Source organism: Durio zibethinus, chromosome 23, assembly GCF_047325235.1.
Source record: "Durio zibethinus cultivar Kanyao isolate XHJ-2024 chromosome 23, ASM4732523v1, whole genome shotgun sequence".
Lineage (NCBI taxonomy): Eukaryota > Viridiplantae > Streptophyta > Magnoliopsida > Malvales > Malvaceae > Durio > Durio zibethinus.
Genome location: NC_143184.1, coordinates 11,309,725 through 11,331,704, shown reverse-complemented (window position 1 = coordinate 11,331,704; position 21,980 = coordinate 11,309,725). Strand labels below are relative to the sequence as shown.

The 21,980-nt window shown below is 28.6% G+C and overlaps 1 protein-coding gene and 2 pseudogenes across 2 annotated transcripts; all 3 read right to left on the bottom strand.

The window, feature by feature from the left end:
- Positions 1-1,267: 1,267 nt before the first annotated feature.
- On the bottom strand, positions 1,268-3,221 carry LOC111314635 (cytochrome P450 81Q32-like). Its single transcript, XM_022916186.2, has 2 exons — positions 2,277-3,221; positions 1,268-2,042 (listed from the first exon to the last, which is right to left on the bottom strand). Exons 1-2 carry the CDS (start codon positions 3,153-3,155, stop codon positions 1,416-1,418), a joined length of 1,506 nt encoding a protein of 501 aa, XP_022771921.2. The 5' UTR covers positions 3,156-3,221; the 3' UTR covers positions 1,268-1,415.
- Positions 3,222-6,918: 3,697 nt separating this feature from the next.
- On the bottom strand, positions 6,919-7,968 carry LOC149512206 (cytochrome P450 81D1 pseudogene; annotated as a pseudogene).
- A 305-nt stretch (positions 7,969-8,273) lies between these two features.
- LOC111314633 (cytochrome P450 81Q32-like) lies at positions 8,274-10,055 on the bottom strand (annotated as a pseudogene). The gene is made up of 2 exons (XR_016332638.1): positions 8,959-10,055; positions 8,274-8,706 (listed from the first exon to the last, which is right to left on the bottom strand). The product of XR_016332638.1 is annotated as a cytochrome P450 81Q32-like (transcript).
- Positions 10,056-21,980: the final 11,925 nt, after the last annotated feature.

Below are 21,980 nucleotides of genomic sequence, written 5' to 3'. Positions count from 1 at the left end.
TTGTCGACATTACAAAACATTTATACATAATCGGGATTTAGTTTAGTTGGTTAATATAATAACCTTTAAATGATAGCATTCAAAAATTTTGAAATTTAAATCCCAATGTTTGGAACTTCTTTTCTTTGTCTTTAGACTGCCTTTTAAAAAAAAAAAAAAAAGTTAATACATAATGAAAAAGAATGGGGGAATACATAAGTGTGGAAAGGGAAATAAGTCCCATAATTTCGTTTATTTATCTGTTTATTTATTATTAGTACTTTCTCCTAGTTTTTTCTGACAGCAAAATGTCAGAAGTATTAAAAGAATTTCCATTATATTGATATATTACAGTTTGGGTAAAAATTTTATAAACAGTTTGATGTAATCTATTATTTGGGGTTTTACCAAAATCCAATTCATGTAATTGAAAATGGACATCTGAATAGAAGTGAGCTGGAGTAATGAGAAAATCAGTAGCATGATTATCCATTTTTGTAAGCCTATTATATACCCTCAGCACGAGTTCATTTTTTTTTAAACAATACTTTCAAATTCTTACTTCTTCAGTGAGATCCTTGTAATTGATTAAATCGTTTTAGATAAAAACCTCAGGTTAAATTTCACTCCAGATTTTATACCAAAAATAAAATTTGCCAGTGGATGAGTTTCATCTCAGTTAGGGCTCATCAATCTGTATGTTTTAGGCCACCAAACTTTTTAAACCTATATTAAAATCAGTTGTAATAACTGTTAATCAGGTTTGATTTTGTGAGAAGCATTTCGAAAATAAAAGCTTGAATGTCATAACAATGTGAGAGAATGTACTTTTAAGTCACTCAAAGAAGAGATTAGACCTTAAATAAAAGGGAATATTTCCTTGATTACCTTTTCAAAGTGGCTCTTGCAGTATTTTTTTAAGGATTGGCAAACGACTAGGTAGCTATTTTGCTAATTTTTCTGCAATACAAAGTTACCAAGCCATGATCACATGGGGCGTTGAACAAAGGATCAGACACCATATGAAAAAACTATACATAACAAAAATAGAATACGACTAGGTCCAATATGCATAAGAAAATTTTGATAACACGGTGTTAGATTGAATTTCGATTATTCAAGTGAGAATTTTTCATGATTTTGCAGAAATTCTCTGACTACCCAATGATAAATTAAAACTATTTTCCATAAGTTATTCATCCTTTGTGGAGATACAAATTTGGATGAGAAATTTTGAAAAATTATATACATAACTAACTTGTAATGAAGTTATTTATTAATCTATTAATTTCAAAAGTAACATTTCTATTTATACTTCACAATAACTGCTCTACAAGTTTTACGTCATACAATATACTAAATAGCTAATCAAAGCCTATTTTTGCAAAATATAATATTCTGACCCAACTTATGACAAATAAATGAAACAATTGTAATCAAATTTCCTTACTAAAGACCTTATTCACGATGGGGCGAGCTTTACACATAGCCACTAATGGGTAAGCTTTAGGCATGGTGGTTCCCTTTCCTTCACTCATGTCTATTTCCTTCCCATCAATCCTTTCCCACTCAAAGCATTGAATCAATGAACCTAGAGTTAATCCCACCACTCGGTGGGCTAAGCTAGCTCCTGGACATGCCCTCCTTCCTAACCCAAATGGCATTAGATTGTGAGAATATTCACCTAATTTCTCATCATTTTCAAATCTCTCTGGCTTGAAACTTGTTGGATCATCCCATAGTTCTGGGTCCCTATGAATGGCCCATGCATTCACCAATACGATGGCACCGCGTGGGATGTTGTATCCGCCTATGGTACAATCTCTAGATGGCATGTGTGGAAGCAGAAGAGGAGCTGCAGGGTATAATCGAAGTGTCTCGAGTATAATACTTTGAAGGTAATGTAGTTTGGAAACATCTGCTTCATCAATCAGGTTTTCTTGGCCAATTTGACTGTCTATTTCAGCTCTAGCCTTCTTCAATACTTCTGGGTAGTTAAGCAAATTGGACATTGCCCACTCTATTGTGACTGCTGATGTATCAGTTCCTGCAACTATCATCACCTGCACAACAATTTTAATTTCTTAATCGAGGATACATGTTTCAAGTTTCATGTTCATTTTTCAAATAGCTTTTTTGTTTTTGTCTACATGAGATGTTACATATTTGAATCTTTTAGATGAAATGGTGGGTTCACGTAATTCAAAGCCAAAAGTCCTCTATTAAAAATATTAAAAAGCACTAATAGCTATGCAGTCGGTTGGTAAAGTAGAAAGAAGAAAGGAAATTCAACTAACCAAAATGAATCCTTTGATAATTTCGTCAGTGTAGTAATGAGGCTCATATTCTTGCAAGGAAAGAAGGTGATCAATCATAGTGTTTTCCCGCCTCTTACTTCGGTGGTCGTCAATCAGCTTTTGCAAAAACTCGTCCATCCTTTTTCCAAGCTTCTTCACCTTCTTTTCAAACCCACCAAACCAGTTCAATATAGGCAAGAAATCTGCTGGATTTGCAGTTCCACTATTCTTAAATAAATCTGCTAAAAGGTCCTTAAACTCCCTTGCTTCTGCTTCAGTCGTCATTTCATCACCATAGTACCGCTTCCCTGCTACCATCCTCATGATGTTATTGAACGTCAAGTCAGCAAGCATGGATTTCAGCTCCACTTTAGCAAAGTCTCGACGTGAATCACACGACAATTTCAGCAACAAGCGCCTTACTTCGTCTTTTCGAACACTTATGAAGGTGTTTAGACGAGATGATGAGAAGATTTCAGTGGTACCAATTCGACGTAGGTTGCGCCAATGATCACCATAGGACGAAGCTGTAATAACGGTATGGTTGTAGCCTATGTGCTTCCCCCCGATAAACTTGGGTCGATTGGCAAAAACTATATCATTCTGGATCAAGCAATCCTTGGCTGCGGTTGAAGATGACACTACAACAAGAAGCCGAGAACCGAGGTGGAGGGAGAAGATTGGACCATATTTTAGTGAAAGACTATGGTACAAACGATGGATGGGGGGTTTCAGGAGGTGAAGGTGGCCAATTATGGGAAGTGAAGGTGGGCTTGGAGGGAGGTTTTTGGGGTGTTTTCTTGATTGAAACATCAAGTTCAAACAAATGAGGAGAAAGATAAAGGAAAGAAATGAGTAAAGAACTGTTGCTTCTTCCATTGTTGGTTTGCTTTTGGTATAACTGTGCCCTCCTACTTTGATTTGATGAAGGCTTATTTATGGTGTAAAGAAATGAAAAGAACTTGTTTATATAGAGGGAGTAATATAGTTTGCAACGATGATGTTTTCTTACCTGTTGAATGCTTGTGATGAATCTTCAAGAAATAAGGTCAAAATTTTGAAAACACATTTTTCAATGGGTGGAGTTTTCCAAAGTTAAAACTTTTAACATGCATGATAATCACATGCTTTCTTTGCTTATTTCCCCTTCTGTTTTTATTCTAGACTAGATCATTTTGATCAATCCAACTTTATTTTGGTCAACAATTTTCGACTTTGATCTTTATTTTTTAAAATGTTTTAATTAATTAAACTTACAAGATATATATAATACTTCTTTTAATCTTTTTTAATTTTTTATCAATTATAAATATAAAATAATTGTTCCAAAAAAAAAAAAAAAAAGCACTATCTGAAGACAATTTATTTGCCTCCAACAAAGATGAAAATAATATTATGGAAACCAAAATTATTAATCATATTCTTTCTTTCTTTCCAAGATAAAATGTTTTAATACATTTAAACGTTTGACTCGAGGATAAAGGTACGTAATCTGTTCTAAAAGCCAAATCAAAATCCTCTTCCTATAAAATCAAAAGACCACCCAAAAAAAAAAAAAAAAGACTTCTCTAAAATGCAAAAAATTGAAGTTTATCCCACGTGCTTAGGAAAAACTTTTATAGTTTTTTTTATAATAATGTTAAAAAATATCATTTATAACAAATTAAATATATTCTTCAAACAAGTTTTATTTTATTTTTTTATATAGACTTATAAATCAACTCATATTAATTATTTTCTTTCAATTTTATCTCTATCTGAATATTTGTTTATCTTGACTGTTGACTTTACTAATATGATCTTGGAGAATAATCTTTTCAATCATAATAGTAATGTAATCACCAAGATAGTCCTATAATTAAGGTGATCTTATCATTTGTGTTTGGTATTAATAAAAATTCAAATATTATTTTATTTAAAAGTATAAAATAAACATTCTTATTGTAATAGTTATGCAAATTAATGATTTAAATGTTGTTTAAAGATAATAATTCATAAAATATAGTAATATTTTATTTATTTTATAATAAATATAATTAAATTATTTAATTAATAAATATATTTATTTATTAAGTAAACTAACTTTTACAATATAAATTATGTAAAAAAAAATTGAATGAGAAAATAAAACTAATTTATTAAAATCATAATAAAAAAAACAAAGTCATTATATTATATATAAAACATTAAAAAAATTTTAAAAATACACATTATTTTTGAACTTATTATAATAAATATTAGTTTGAAAATATAAAATTTATAATATAAAAGAATTACAATTTTAAAAACAATCAAAATTTTAATTTACATATTAAATGGTTAATATTGATTATTATCAATTTTTCATATGACTTCACCTCGTAATAAAAATTATTCATCTTTTTGAATGGAAATTAGATTATCCTTTTAAAATAGTGATTTGATCACTTTTAGTAATTCAAAATCATTGTTATATAAAATTATCAAATGTTTACTAAATATAATGATCTAATCACCGTATATAAATTACAAAAATTTATTAAAATGATCACTTTATACTAAACATTACTTAAAATATTAGGCAAGATTACTCAATCGATTGAATTTCTTTTCCATAAATATAATTTGGAATTTTCATAAATGATTTTCAGTCTGCATGTACCAAAAAAAAAAAATTAATGCTCGCTATCATTGTACCATTGCGTCTTTTTATCTATTAAAAATTATAATACGAACTATAAATACTATTTTTAAAATTACAATTTTATATGTCGATTGTGAGATCTTTTAATTCGATAAATCATAATAAAAAATTAACAAATGTAATAAACAATGTTTGATATAAATTTTTGAATTCGACTTATAAAGATTAAAAATTACATTACTAATATGATAAAATAATCTTTATTTTTATTTAATTAAACAATCATATAAATTCAATGACACTAATAATAATAATAATAATAATAATCATAGCACTGTCACTAGTTTTTGTTTTGATATGAAAATTATAAGATGTTATTTTCAATTTCAGCGACAAAATTAAAGTGAAGCCAAAGTTAATTTGAAAATTTCAAATTTCGCGTTCGTTGGTATCTAACCTCAACCACTCGTGGCTAATCGTCTCATCAATTGCGTCGCTGTAAACGTGAATGTGATACTCTTTTTAGCAAGGCTTAGAGCCTTAGACTGCTGGACGATGACACCATTGTCTGATCTGGTGACTTGCTGCATGTTGATTCATTGCTTAGATTATATAATATAATATATAATTTAGTCTTAATATCATTTTATATTTTTTATACGATTTATATTTATTAATTAATCATTAAATTTTATGTCCTATTCATATATATTATTCATTATAAATTTTAAGTTAATTAAAAATTGTTTAACTATTTATTCAGTAATGATAAAAGTTTAACTGTTAATATATAATAATAAAAATATTATTATCTATCGAAATAATACAAAAGTCAAAATAAATGATCAAATCTAACGGTTATATGTAAAAATATTACTGTACGAGAAGTTATAAAAGAATATAAAACAAAATTTAGTATTAGATACATTATTAGGATAAATTTTTAATTTTACAAATAGTGTTAAGAGACTAATACATGTACCATTTCTATTTTTAATTAAATTTTTTTATTTTTTAAATATATTTTAAGAAATATGTATTACTTTTTTAATTTGCTTGTGAAATTTAAAAACTTTATTGTTAGTACATTTGATAATTTTCTTATAAAATAAATTATTTTTACATTGATGTGATATAATTTTAAATTATGTTTACGTTGACGCAACTTAATTTTCTCTATCTCTCTGCATACATATTTATATACATATAAATATATACATACATACATATATATGAGAAGGGATCAACTTACATAGTATAAAGTTAAAAAAATTTTATACATTTTTTTAATATTTGATGTTAATAAATTCAAAATATGAGAAAAAAAGCAAAAATAAAATACAAAATGATTTAATCTAATCTTTAAATCTATTAAAATCAATAAAAAAAAAGTGTAACCAATGCAAATTGGATTTCCAACATCCCAAATTTATCTCAAAGATAAAAATTCCGTCTAATCATTACTTTTATTACTTGTTTTTTTCTACTTAAGAAAAAAAAATGTTTTGCGGATCATAATAGAAAAACATGATTGGAGTGAAATAAGTTTGGTGGATTTTGTTCTAGGTCAACATTCATGTTCACGGTCATTTGGTTCAAAGTCTTCTTTCGTTTGACTATTTTTGTCATGCTCATTTTCATATTTGAAATATACCTTGGATCTATTTGGTTCAATTTATTTAGAATTTGAATTGTTTAAACTTTTAATAAAATAGGCAATCAAGTGTATCGACCATATATGATTCTTTTTCATTAATAAATTTATTCTGTCACTCGATTATATTTAACAAATTTAAATTCAAATATCAATATTTATAATTTTTTTTATTTTTAAGCTTAGATTTTTTTATAAAAAAAATCATCATTAGCATGTGGTTAACAATAGCACATTTAATTAATTTCCAAAAGTACTAAATAAAGACTTTATGCATGGAAAATGAGCTCATTAAAATTTTGCTAAGATAATTATAGCTATAAGTAATTGACAGCTATGCAATTATAAGAAAATTACCCTTAATTATAAGAGAATCAATCGTCAAACAAAATTTAGATTAATACAGTAAAAATATAATACTAGATAGGTAATTAAAGCCTATATTTGCAACAAACAAATTAAACAATTTTAATCAAATTATTTCCTTATAAAAAACCTTATTCACGATTGGGCGAGCTTTACACATAGCCTCCAATGGGTGAGCTTCAGGCATGGTGCTTCCGTTTCCTTCAGTCATATCAATTTCCTTCCCATCAACCCTTTCCCACTCAAAGCATTGAATCAATGAACCTAGAGTTAATGCCACCACTCGCTGAGCTAGGCCTGCTCCTGGACATGCCCTCCTTCCTAACCCAAATGGCATTAGCTTGTGAGAATGTTCACCTAATTTCTCATCATTTTCAAACCTCTCTGGCTTAAAACTTGTTGGATCGTCCTATAGTTCTGGGTCCCTATGAATGGCCCATGAATTCACCAATACGATGGCACCACGTGGGATGTTGTATCCACCTATGGTACAATCACTAGATGGCATGTGTGGAACCAGAAGGGGAAGTGCAGGGTATAATCGAAGTGTCTCAAATATAATACTTTGAAGGTAATGAAGCTTGGATACATCGGGTTCATCATAGCATTGTTTTTATCAAAATGTATATAAGTTTGCTTCAACGAATCTTGTATTTGTGCAGCTTAATGATGGGTTAATATAATGAGTAATGATCTAATGCAATCTTCTGATATTTTTTAAATAAAGATTTTGTAATTTAAAAATAAAATAAAAAATTATAAGTATCATATTTTAATCTAAATAAGACTTTATAATTGTTAAATACCATTTTTTAAAGTTATTAGGTGAATCAAAGCATTTAAAACCCGAACCTCTTATGCTTTGGATTTGCTATAAAATGATTCAAGACAATTTATTACACGTTTTTTGTCCTTTAATAACTCACGCAACTCCAGCTTGTCGCTGCCAGGCGGCCGTTGAATTGGTCTGACCTTGGACTTTCAAATAAGGTTTCAACATTTTTTCTGTAGAAAATCAGGGGCCTGGCATCTGTCTTAAGTCTTTCCATGCTTTTGCTTTCTCAGCAACGGCCTATAGTTCCTGTAAGGTAGCTTTAATTTTTTACCTTAAATTATTTACTCTCGTCCTTTTGATCTACTCTCAAACTTTCTTTCTCTGTAATTGCCAGTATTCAAGAATGAGTCTTTTGCCATTTCTTACTTCGTTTCATGAAGGGTATAACTTCTATTAACAAAAGATTAATGTCTAGGGTTCCATACTTTTCGCTTATCTCTTTTGAAACTTCTTTGCTAGAAGTTGCAAATTTCAATTTGGGTTTTTTCATATAGGTTTTCCCGTATGCAATGGATACCCTTCTCCAAACTTTTCTCATTCCTTGAATCGATTTGAATTCAACATGGCCAATTCTCAAAATCATGTTATTGGATCCAATTCTAGTAAAATATTTGTGGGTCAAGGGCCAGACAAATCAAACCATCCTGTCCATGTAGCATCGTTTTCAAACCTCTCTGGCTTAAAACTTGTTGGATCGTCCCATAGTTCTGGGTCCCTATGAATGGCCCATGCATTCACCAAAACGATGGCACCACGTGGGATGTTGTATCCACCTATGGTACAATCACTAGATGGCATGTGTGGAACCAGAAGGGGAAGTGCAGGGTATAATCGAAGTGTCTCATATATAATACTTTGAAGGTAATGAAGCTTGGATACATCGGGTTCATCATAGGGACATTGCCCATTCTAATGTGACTGCTGATGTATCAGTTCCTGCTAGTATAAGCACCTGCATAATAATGTTAATTTGTCAATTAGGCACATAAATTGAATAAGAACTTTTCGTCTATCATTAATTGGTTTAAAGTGGAAAGTTCATTCTAAAATTTAACAAGATATCGAATTAGGTGTTATTCTCATGTGTAATGGGTTTTGTTATATCTATATTCGAAGATTCATATTTGTGTAATTGAAGACTGAATGTCTTTGATTATTAAAAATAATGAAAATTAAAAAGAAGAAAAGAAAATATTCAACTAACCGGTATTAAACCTTTGATAATTCGTCAGTGTAGTAACGAGGCTCAAATTCTTGCAAGGAAAGAAGGTGATCAATCTTGGTATTTTCCTGCCTCTTACTTCGATTGTCGTCGATCAACTTTTGCAACCCGTCCATCCTCTTTCCAAGCTTCTTCACCTTCTTTTCAAAACCCTGACCAAACCAGTTCAATACAGGCAAGAAATCTGCTGGATTTGCTGCTCCACCATTCCTAAATGCCTGGTCTATAAAGTCCTTAAACTCTCTTGCTTCAGCTTCATTTGTCACTCCATCTCCATAATACCTCTTCCCTGCTACCATCCTCATGATGTTGTTGAACGTCAGTCAGTAAGCATGGATTTCAGCTCCACTTTCGCAAAGTCTTGACGCGAATCATACGACAATATCATCAACAAGCGCCTGATTTCATCTTTTCGAACACTCACAAAGGAGTTTAAGCGACTTGATGAGACGATTTCAAGGGCACAGATGCGACGTAGGTTGCGCCAATGATCACCATAAGACGAGGCTGAAACTGTGGTATAGTTGTACCTTAAGTGCTTCCCTATGATTAACTTGGGTCGATTGGCAAGAACTATATCGTTCTTAATGAAGCATTCCTCGGCTGCGGTTGAAGATGATACTACAATAAGAAGCCGAGAACCCAGATGAAGGGAGAAGATGGGACCATATTTTTGTGAAAAACTAAGGTACAAACGATGGATGGGGGGTTTTAGGAGGTGAAGGTGGCCAATTATGGGAAGTGAAGGTGGGCTTGGTGGGAGCTTTTTGGGGTTTCTTCTTGATTGAAACAACAAGTTAAACAAACGAGAAGGAAGATAAAAGAAATAAATGAGTAAAGAGTTGTTGTTTCTTCCATGTTTAATTTGCTTTGATGGTTTCTCAAAAGAAAAAAAATGATTTGATGGTTTTTTTGTGGTATAAAGAAATAAAACATACCTGTTTATATAGAGGGGGCAATACCAGTGTTATCCAAGAAATAACATAAAAATTGACCCATCTTTCAATGGGTGGAGTTTTCCTTTTTAGACTTTTAAATAATCATGTGCTTTCTGGCTTACTGTAGATGATCAATCCTCTTGTTAGATTTTCATTTTGTTAAAGCAGGATTCGACCATTGCTATTTGTGTAGAGAGTTTCATAATTGCAGTAGAAGTTGATATTGGTATCATAAACTTGTGGAGATTCGTGGAGTTTTTAAAATTTTATTAAAAAAATTTAATATTATAAATGATTTTTAAATTAAATATATATTATTTAAATTAAAAAATTTTTTAAATTGATACTTGTATTATAAAATGTTCTCTTATTTGGTGTCTTTCACAGTTCCTTGTCTCTTGAGTTCACATGAAAACCGCAAAATGTCATTTTGATTTTAGTCGCAAAATTAAAAATGAGTTTTTAATACTTTGAATTATAATCAGACTTAGGTATTCAAATTTATATTTACTATATCGTAACAAGTGAGATGCGGTGGGTGTTCAAAACTAGAAGTGTAGTTTGAAGTTTGAACATTTCCAAAGAAAATGACTGCCGCTATCCATGGCTATTACTCTTGGACGTCTCATTCATCAACCACGTGGCTGTTCCAGTATCAACAGCTAGTGCCAGCATACACGCTATACTCTCCTATTAAGGCGTAGGCTTTTGCGCGGGGATGAGTTTTTTTCTTAAAGAAGATGGTCATCGCGCCGAAGTTAAATAACGCGTGCAAGTTGTTCATCTTATAATCACAATCTATTATAAATTTAAAATTTAAATATCATGCAAAATTATATAAAAAATTATATATCTTACTTTTTCATGGTGATTTAGATAAAAATATATTTATTGAATTTTGATAAATAAACATTGAATGAACAATTTAAAATGAAGAAAAAAAAAAAACCAAACATCAAAAGAGATTAGATTAAAAAAAACAAAACTTGAAAATCACAACTTCGGTTTATTCGAAAAAAAAAAAAAACAAAAAGTATAGTTGGGAAAATATATTAGTATATATAACATGTAGTCTTAGATATAACAAACAATGCTGGTTACAGTATAGTTTAAAGCTATTTTAAAAGTAATTAAAACCTTTTTAAATCTATATACAATTTTTAAAGTTGGAATGTTTATTAACCCAATAATATATAATTATGTACTAATTATAGCCAGCTCAAAGCATTAAATCAAGTTCCACTGAATTCACTAAAATAAATCAAGGGTTTTTTCTCATCAGCTATTGTTAAGCATATACTTAGCTTTTGCATTGTTTAATTGACAATTCAATTGGACCATACATATATGTTGATACTTTATATTTTGAAGGTGGTAATAGAAAATTAAATGAAAGATATTTGCAAATATGCAAGACAAAACTTATATAAAGCCTTTGTACTGTTAACACGAGCTTGTAACATCTAAACAGTTACAATATAATAATTAACAATAAAGAATGAACACCAACAATCTACAATGCCATACAATGAGTTAGCTATGTTCAAGACTCACATGTTGGAAATTAATTTTGTCAAAATTTCAAACTATAAAACATAACATGCTATCTCAAAATTAAGTAGCTGAGACTTTCCACATGTTTTGTTACCTTTTCTTTTTGTTTTTCCTCCATTTTTTGCTCTCTCAATTTCGTATGCGACCAAATAACTAAATAAATCCAAAGAAAAAAGGATAAATCCATAAATTAGTTAGGCAAGACAATTAGATTCATATGAAATAGACTGCAATAGTCAATAGAGATTCTTAAATATCACTACCTAAAGAAAAGAAAGAATGTAACCTCTTTTTACCTATTACAAAATAAAAAGAAAGACGCTGCAAACATTAAGCATAATGTGAAATTATTCTCATGCATTACCACGAAAAATTTCATTGGTAAAAGCCAAATTTCCATCGGTAATAACATTACCAACAGATTTATCAATAGAAAAATTCTGTCAACGTTAATCAAATAAGTAATGTTATTTTGTTGGTAATAAACAAAATTCATAGATAATTGCTGATGGAATTTTTTTTGGTAATCTATCAGTAATATTTATTTTTTAATTATATTTAATATATTTATTTATAATTTTTATTATTTTATTTTAGTTTTTAATTTATTTTTAAAATAATTACATGAATACTAAATATACATAAATAGAAAATTAAATAAACAAAATGTTCCATTTTATTCATAAAAGAATGTAAAATATTTTACAAAATTGTTTATGAATTCTATTAAATAAAAATACAAAAATACATATATGTTGCAAATTATGTACAAACATTTGATAATACTGTAGACATCCTAATTGGTCCAGGCCCAAGCCCAAGCCCATTGGGTCTGGTTTAATAGGACCAAGGCTTAAGCCCATTGGGCCCGATTCAATGGAGTCCAAGTGATAGTCCAACTGTTTTTTTTATTTTTATTTTATTTTATTTTTATTTTGATTTTTATTTTGAATTTTTTTATTATTATTTGTTTTATTTTTAGATAATAGGATATAAATAAAAAAATGAGAAAAAATTACAAATTCTATCGTGTATAAGCACTGGCAAAATTGCAATTGATTTTAATCTCTTCAGGATGATTCTTAAAGTTTCTGATAATGTGAAAATCCAATTGAAGATGAATTCCTAGTTTATTAGAAACTCTGTTGAGTGTTCTCTATAAATACAACCTAGAAGATCACACAAAGAGGGAGAAAAACAAAAAACAAAAATCACACGAAACGCAGAACAGAAAACATAAAGATCAGAAGGAAACAGAAGCAACACACAGAAAGCAAAAAAGTCAGAAACATAACGAGTAAAAAGCATAAATTTTTTTTGAAGATTCTTGGGGTTTAGAGAAAAAAAAGGGGTTTTCTTAAAAATCTGAAAAATCCTCAGATTTTGGAAATTTTTTAAAAAATTTTTAGTTTTCGTTGAATTTTTTGATGTTGATTGAATTTTTCGGTAACTTTTCTAAGGCCAATTGAATTTTTCGACGAGGATTTTTAGAATTTGGCGAAGATTTCGGTGAAGCTTAAATTTTTCAATGATTGTCTGACGAATCAACCCAGATTCCGACGACACTTTCCAGAATCTAGTGAAGGATCCAACCGGTGTTCATCTAGGTAGAGAGAGAGGGAGAGGAAATAAGGGGGAAGAGAGAGAGGAAAAAGAAGAATTCTGTTGAAAATGTTGAGAATTAGCCTTATATACCTATTAAAAACGACGTCGTTTTGGCCTTACTAATATCAGAGGATCCGCGCATTTTCAAGTGGGTGACTCAACCCGTATGATGACCCAAACAGCAACCCGTATCCCTGCCTGGGCTCCAGTCGAGCCGAGCAGCAAATCGAGCCGTTGAGCCTAGCTTCTGGAGCCATTTTCGTTTTGGAACCGTACCATTTTCTAGCCGAGCCGCTTAAAGGTTTTTTTTTTCTTTTCTTCATTTATTTATTTATTATTATTATTATAATTATCAAGAAAAACATTTTAAGGAAAAGTTGAAAGTATCAATTTTTTTTAAATTAAAATTTCAAAAAAAAATATTTTGAGGAAAAGTTGGAAGTACCGATTTTCCTTAAAAATAAAAATTATCAAGAAAAACATTTTAGGGAAAAGTTGAAAGTATCAAATTTTTTTGTACAAAAGTAATTAGTTTTTTTTTTAAATGAAAAGAAAAGGATTTATATAAAAAATTTAATCATGATTCCTCTTTTTTATTTTATTTTATTTCTTTTTTTTCTTGAAAAATTTTTAATGTTAAATAATCCGACGATGGGGCCTCTGCAAGAGAAACAATAGTTTCCTTGCATACTTTTGAGGTAAGAGAATTTTTCTTAATTTTTTGGTAAAAATATTGGAGTTAATTAAGAATAATTTTTAATAATTAATTACTTGGTAAAATTTTTAAGGCTTATTGGATTACACGAAATTAAGTTGGTACCATCTTTCGATGGACGTTGTAAGGGTGCTATAACCTTCTTTACTCGTAATCGAATTCTTGAACCCTGTTTCGGTTAATAGACCCGAACCTATTCTTTATAAACTTTTAGTCAAGCTTAGGTGTTTCTTGAAATGATAAATTCAGTAGGTGACCAATCGCATCTAAATAAAAAAGATTGGTGATGATTCCTTAAGTCAATGTCAAGCGATAGATCCCCAGATCTAAACGTTATGACATCAACATTAATCAAAATCTAAAAAAACAAACATTAGAAAAATAATTCAATAAATAAAATCCTACAAGACAAATTAGAAGCCAATAAAAGTTAAAGTTGAACAAACGTAATTTTAACACCTCCATTGAAGTTATATCTTGTGACATTCCTTTTAACCTATTGTTGAGCATGATAATAGCTATTCAAAGTAAGAAGCCAATCATTAGGAATAGCAACCATGACTTCAATTTCACTTTTTAGAATAGCACTCATAGTAGACCTGGCAATCTAAAACATACCACGATAACACAACACAAATATGATATGAAAATAGGACACAAATGTGACATGGCTTAAAATTATAGTAATAACTATATATGTGTTTAACAAAACAAAAAAAAATGTATTTTATATTTTCATGTTGACATGAATTATGACACATAATTTTCACATAAAACACGATACAAATACATAAATTTTAGTATTTTACACGACACGAATATATAAATTGTTAGGTCTAACTCATAGTAATTGAATCTATATCAAAAAGTGTCACTTTCTTTATCCTATTGTCTTTTAATATCTAAACCACTATTTGGGGAGACAGTTTATGGGTTACCATGTTACCTCAATTCACCCCAAGACCATTAACAAAACCATCAAAGAAATAAAGACAAAGGAATATTAGATTCCTAGAAACCTAGAATTACCCATACTTTTGTTTGGCTTTTTAATGAAAATTTTGAAAGGAAAAAAAATTAAAAGGGTAAAGGTTAAGGCTGGGAAAAAAAAAAGAGAGTTAGCAAAAGAAACAAAAGCAAGGGTTTATATTATGAGGTTTTAACTATTATTTATAAATGTAACTTTGTTAAAAAGGAAAAAAAGAGGTGGTTATTTGTAGGATCAACCAAAAATCAAGCAAATTTTGTGATTATGAGAGAAAGAGAAAAAAAAATAAAAAATTTATGGCCTTCTTTGTATCTCGCTATAAGATTATTGAGATTGATTATAACTTATGAAAAATCCATATTCAATTTATAACCTTCTTTGTATCTCACTATTATGAAAATCCACATTCAATAAAACATCATATTCATTACATAATATACATCCACTTTAAACCCACATTCAAAATATACATTCATGGATAGATTATGAAAATTAAAAAAAAAAATAATTTATTTAAATTAAGTTTGATCAATCATTCATATTGAGAGTTTTGAAAAAAAAAAAAAAAAACCCAATAACTATTATACATTAACTCATAAATTATAAAATGTAATTTAATTTTTTTTTTTACCATTTAACTTTCATAATATTTTTTTATTCTACACCCTAAAATTAAAAAAAAAAAATTAAAGTACATCAACTCATAGTACTATTTAATATTATAAATTTTACTAACCTTTTATCAATACAATAATACTATAATATTTCAATAATTATTAATAAATTTTAAAAACCAAATATAAATAAATTTTAAAAATCAAATATAAATTTTTTTTCAAAACAAATATAAATCTTATTCCACATCAAACACAAATTTAACATCAAATCAATATGAATTTTTTAATTACTATAATTATTATTAAAATTTTAAAAATATTAAATATAAAACATCCAACAAAACAAATATAAATCTTAATACATATCAAATTCAAATTTAACAACAAGTCAACATAAATCTTACAAATTTAAAAGTTAATAAATCTATAAAAAAACCAACAAATCTCAACAATACTCAACAAATAAAAAAAAAAAAAACTCAACAATACTAAAAAAAAATCAACAAAAATTAACAATACTCAACAAAAAATCAACAAAAATTAACTAAAAGTTTAACCCAACAAAAACTTAACAAATAAATAACAAAAAATCCAATAAATCTCAACAAATCTATAACAATAAATTTAACAATAAACTCAATAAATATACAATAAAAAATTTTTTTTAAAAAGAAATAAATTAATAAATGGCAAAGACGAGAGATATCGGTCGACTAGCAACATCTCAAAATGGTGAGAGAGGGATTAGGGGTTTGTGGGGGGAATTTTTTAAGGATAATGGCTTTTCCAGATTTTAGGAGGGAGGTTTGATTTTATTTAAATTTTTTGATGGATTACCGATAGAATTTTCATTGGTAATCTTTAATGTTCTTTGCAAATTTTTTTATTGACGAAAATTTTTCGTCAATAATTTTCAATGGATTATCGACAAAAATATTTGTTAGTATTTTTTTGCAATAAATGATGCTATTTTTTTATTTATAAAATTAAATTCATTGATAATCCGTTAGTATGATGGTGATGGTCAATTTTTTTTTATAACTACATTTTATCGATATTTTATCGATAATCCATCGATAATTATCAATAAAAGAAATTTCGTCAGTGATACTTCTTATTATGGTAAGTGATGCTTTGCTACCTTAAGCGAATTACTACAAGGTTAAGAACATAGAAATATACCTAAACTCATAAAAAATGAGGATTGATTCCTTTCTTATCGTCTTGCCCTGAAAAAAAAAAAAATGAAAGCACACTTGTGCCGTTGTCATTACTCGTGATGAAATCAAGGTTAATGAAAAGATGCTTACATTATGAACTCCTTTCTTTTGTGTTATATAAAACAATGTTACAAAAAACAAGAAAAATATTTTTACTAAGAATGTTCTAAACAATGTGAAAACATATTAAATCAATATTTTAGTATACTCATCAATCTTATAGGACATTTAAATTAAAGAAGATAATTTATAATTTTATCATTTTGTCTATTCAAAATTCTATCAATCTATCATATCGCTAAAAGGAAAATAAATAATCGGCAAGTTACTTAACAATGAATTTTTTTGTTGCAAGAAAAATAACTCTTTGTGGTTCCAATTCTAACAACAAAAAGTAAAGAACAAAAAAAAAAAAAAATATATATATATATATCTATTGAGAATTATAAATCGTTAAAAAAGAATGAAGGATTTATACTATAAAAGCTTGATTCTTAATTGATGCATCTAATTATTAAGAATAATAAACTAAAAGAAAACATGATAAGATATTTAAATTGGAATAGACGGAGAAGAAGAAGACTACCAGTAGCTTGACTTTAAAAAATGGGTGGTGGATCTTGGTTATGGGGAACCAACGGCGAAAGAGGGTCGCTGTCCATTCAGTCATGAGAGTGAGAAGGTAGATTTTGGACTTGACCCGTAATAAAAGTAATGCGGTTGAAAATTACAAGGTAGATTTTTCTCTTTATTCGTTCCTTCATTATTGATCGTAGCTTTCTTTGATAGTGATTCCCTCCCCCTTGCGTCACCTACCCTTTTTCTTATGTTTCCATTCCCCTTCTCCTTCTTTTTCTCTTTCTTCTCTTATTTTTTCAAGTACCGTTTTCTTAGAGAAGCTTATGTTTTAATTTTTTGTCACATTACAAGGATAAGAATCTATAAGCTTCCTTGTAAACTTGAGTCTTAGTCATGTCCAAGCAATATTTTTTTAATTCTTAAAATTATTGTAAAATAAATTAAAACTAAAAATATTAACGTATCAATCAATTAAACTTGAAAATGTGTCAATTTACAGTTTAATTGCTAGAGACTCCCATTTATATATTGTTTAGATTCGGGTTAAAATGTTAAATTTAAATTTGTTAAATATAATATTTTTAAAATAATTCTATAAATCAATTAAATTAAAATTTGAATTCAAAATTGAGTTTTTTTTATCAAATAATTTAAATTTTTAATTCTGAAAATATATTGCATTTAAATTTATTTTTACTACTAAGATATATTAACTTGTGATAGGTGAACCATAATAACCTATCCCATCCAACTTTTGGTTGATCAAGCTTATAAATTCATCTAGGTCATGTTTGGTGCATATATAGGATGATGGATAAAACAATATGATGATCATTATATATTATATTTAATTTATATATAATTGAAAGAGATATGATTACAAGAAAATTATCATTTTCTTGGTATAGAATGATTCAATCATCTCAAAGTAAAGAGATCTATTTTTGATACATAGGATTAAACTCACATGTTCTATTATACTCTTAAAAATTATTTCAATAATTTAAATTGTATAAATTTTGAGAAAAGATAATTTTGACTAATAAATAAATTATTTTATTTTAATTCTTACACACATCAAATATAAGATAAAATGATATTACTTAATCTAATTATATTCATAATATTATTTTATTATATTTTATCATAATTTGTGTGTCAAATAAAACCTTAAGACCTTAGTCATCGAATATTTTAAACTATGAAACTTCCAAATGGACATCCCTCTTTGATGCATTATGTAGACACCTAATTTGGTCCAGGTTCGGATCAATTGGGCCTGGTCTAAATGGGGTTAGACAAACCCAAAGATTTGGGTTTATTTATATATATATATTATTTATTTATTATTTATTTTTTGTTTTCTTTTGTTATTTATCAAATTATTAATTTGTTTTTCTTCTAGATTTTTTCTTTTTCTTTTTTTTTCTTTTCCAGATTAATTTTTGGTTAGAAGATAATAATTAAAATGGGAATAGATTATGCCGTAAATAAAGGCAGTAGGGAATCATGATTGGATTAAACCATGTATTGGATAAATTCAACGATTAAAAACCTAATCAGAAAAGGGAATCAGGATTGGTTAAGGACTTTGAGATTGAATCCCTATAAATACACACAAATTAGAAACACAGAGGACACTGAAAACACACAGAAAGAAAAAAAAAAAGCAAAAAAGAGTGTTTAAAAAGTTCAAAAGTGTTTTTAGGATTTTTTAAGAATTTTTGGTGATTTTTTTTCTAAAAGATTTTTGAAATTTCCAGATTTTGAGCAATTTTTTGACGAAATTCAAGTTTTTCGGTGATGTTTCTGGCGAAAAACTCAATTTTCGACAGAAAAACCCAAAAACTGGTGAGAATTCCACCAGCTTTTTTCGCGGGTAGAAAGAAAAGAAGGAGAAAAAAAGAAGGGACGGGAGAGAAAAGGGAAGGAAAATATGAAGAGAGAATCGGTTTCAACCTTATATACATTAAGAAAATGATGTTGTTTTGGGCGTTAATAAACTCAGGATCCGCACATATTGCCAAGATCCGACTAGATCCGTAGCGCGACTCGAACCAGCGACCTGCGTCTCTGCCTGGGTTCCAATCGAGCCGAGCCAAGCCACACCTTTGAGCCATTTTTGTCTCTTAAATCGAGCCAAATCCAAGTCAAGCCGAGCTATTTAAACATTTTTTAAAATATTTGTTTATTTATTTATTTATTATTATTATTGTTATTATTTCTAAATTAAAATTATTTCGTATTCCTTAATTTTTTATTTTTATTTTTATTATTTTTCTTTTTTCAATGATTTTCCTAGAATAAAAATTTCCAAAAAACTATTTTTAGGAGAAGTTGAAAGTATTAATTTCTCTTGAAAATAAAATGGTTTAAAAAATATTTTTAGGAAAAAGTTGAAAGTATCAATTTTTTTTTAAAATAAAAAAGGTTTAAAAAATGTTTTTAGGGAAAAGTTGAAAGTATCAATTTTTCTTGAAAATAAAATTTCTAAAATAAAAATTATCAAGAAAAGTATTTTGAAGTAAAATTGAAAGTATCAATTTTCCTCGAAATTAAAATTTCAGAAAAAAAACACTTTGAGAAAAAATTGAAAGTACCAATTTTTCTTGTACAAAAGCAATGAATTTTTTTTTTAAAAAGAAAATGATTTATATCAAGAGTTGAATCATTATTCCTTTTATTTTATTTTATTTCTTCTTTTATTTCTTTTCTTGAAATTTTTTTTATGTTAAGTAATTCGACGATAGAGTCTCTGTAAGTGAAATATTAGTTTTCTTGCATACTCTTGAGGTGAGAGAATTTTCTTAATTTTTTGTCAAAAGTATTAGGGTTAATTAAGAGTAATTTCCAAAAATTAATTACTTGGTAAAATTTTTAAGGCTTATTTGATAACATAAAATTAAGTTGGTACCATCTTTTGATGGATGTTGTGAGAGTGCTATAACTTTTCTTACTTATAACTAAACTCCCGAACCCTATTCTGGTTAGTAGACCCGAACCTGTTGTTTTAGGGACCCTTAAGCTTAAATGTTCCTTTAAAGGATAGATTCCTTAGATGGTCAATCGCAATTAAATAAAAAAAATTAGTGACGGCTCCTAAAGTCAATGTCTAGCAATAGATCCCCAGATCTAAACTTTATGATAGTTTGGCGACTTCGCTGGGGACTAACCAAGAGTAAAAAAATTCGTGTTATCCAAAAGCCTAATAAAATTAAGCCTTCTGTATAGATTTTTTTTTCATTCATCTTTATTTACTTTGTTAATTATGTCATTCATATGCATGTGCATAACATGAGTTCTATACTCGAGTTTCGTGTTTTTAGGAATGAGTAAAGTACCTATTACTTTTGTGAGGTTTTAATGCCTCCATAATGGCTAGCAAAAAACTCCCACTCAAATTGAATCTTTTTCGCTTATAGCCTGTAATGGGTGAGGATTGAGGTGCCTTACTAGTTTGTAATGGACAATGATATAAGGAACAATTTGAAAACCTTTAGACTTTAACCTCGAACCACATATAGTGGACCTTAGAAGTACCTAACCTATAGATAGAGCCATCTTCTTCCTTTTAGAATTAACCAAAAGTATAGGATTCATTCTTCTTATTGTGTGTGACGTTTTAATTAATTAATTAATTAATTTCTCTCTATTTGATGCACTAACCTCTTCTCTTATTCATGTTTGCATGATCTGTACTCTATCATAAAGTTGCATAAAGAATGTTTGTTTAAAAGGCAGTATTCAATAACAAGTTTTTCATGAACTCCACAGAACGATTACTTTATTCTTTATCCGTATTAGCTCATTGTGAGTCACCCAACGAAGTAAAGGTTCAGTCAGAAAAGATTTAACTACGACTGTTTACCAATCAGATACGCTTCTACCCTGTCTTAAGAGACATCTATCCTTCTCAAACAAAACAATTTAGAGGATTTGATTGATATATGAAAGAAGATGAGTCCATCAAGATAAAAGAAATTCTGCTAGAGATATGGGCACATAGCACACCTTCTTGTAATAAATGTTGATAATCAACTAATTAAAGCTGAGTGTAATTTTTGGGATCTTGTATACAAGTGTTTCATCTTCAATGAAGTTGATATGAAGCTAACCATCGAAGAATACTTAACTTTGTTGGGCTTGCACTTCAAGGCTCCTGACAAGATATATGTCAAAAAACATAAGTCAAGATTTTGTAAGGATTTGGTCTATCTTATGGGGATAGACAAAGAGATTATGGATTCTCATATAAAGAAAAAACAAGAACAGGTTTGCCTACCTTGAAAGTTATTTCATGATTTCCTAGTACAATATGCTGATAAAGAATGGGGGTTAAACATATTTGCCTTAGCCATATATGGAATGGTGATATTTCCAAAAGTTTTGGGATATATTGAAATAGTAGTAATTGACTTCTTTGAAAGTGTAATCAATGGCTGTAACCCTTCAATAGTAAATTAACAAAGACTGTTAGATATTTGAGTTATTGTCGCCAGAATGGAAGGCATTTCATAGGCTACATATAGTTATTGTATCTATGGATGAGAAGCCACTTCGAATGGAGAAAAAGTGCTTTCTCGAAGCTTTATGTCCGTAATCGAACCCTGATTAAGGAATTTTATAAAAGTGGGTGGTCAGAAGAAAAGTCTAAAAAAGAATAGGTAGCTTTCTTACAAAAATTGACAAGTGCTGAAGTAAGATGGTTGGTCTTATGGATAAATCATGAACCTATGCTATATCAGTGTAGAGATAACACTATGATCCCACTTTTGAGTTTATGGGGAG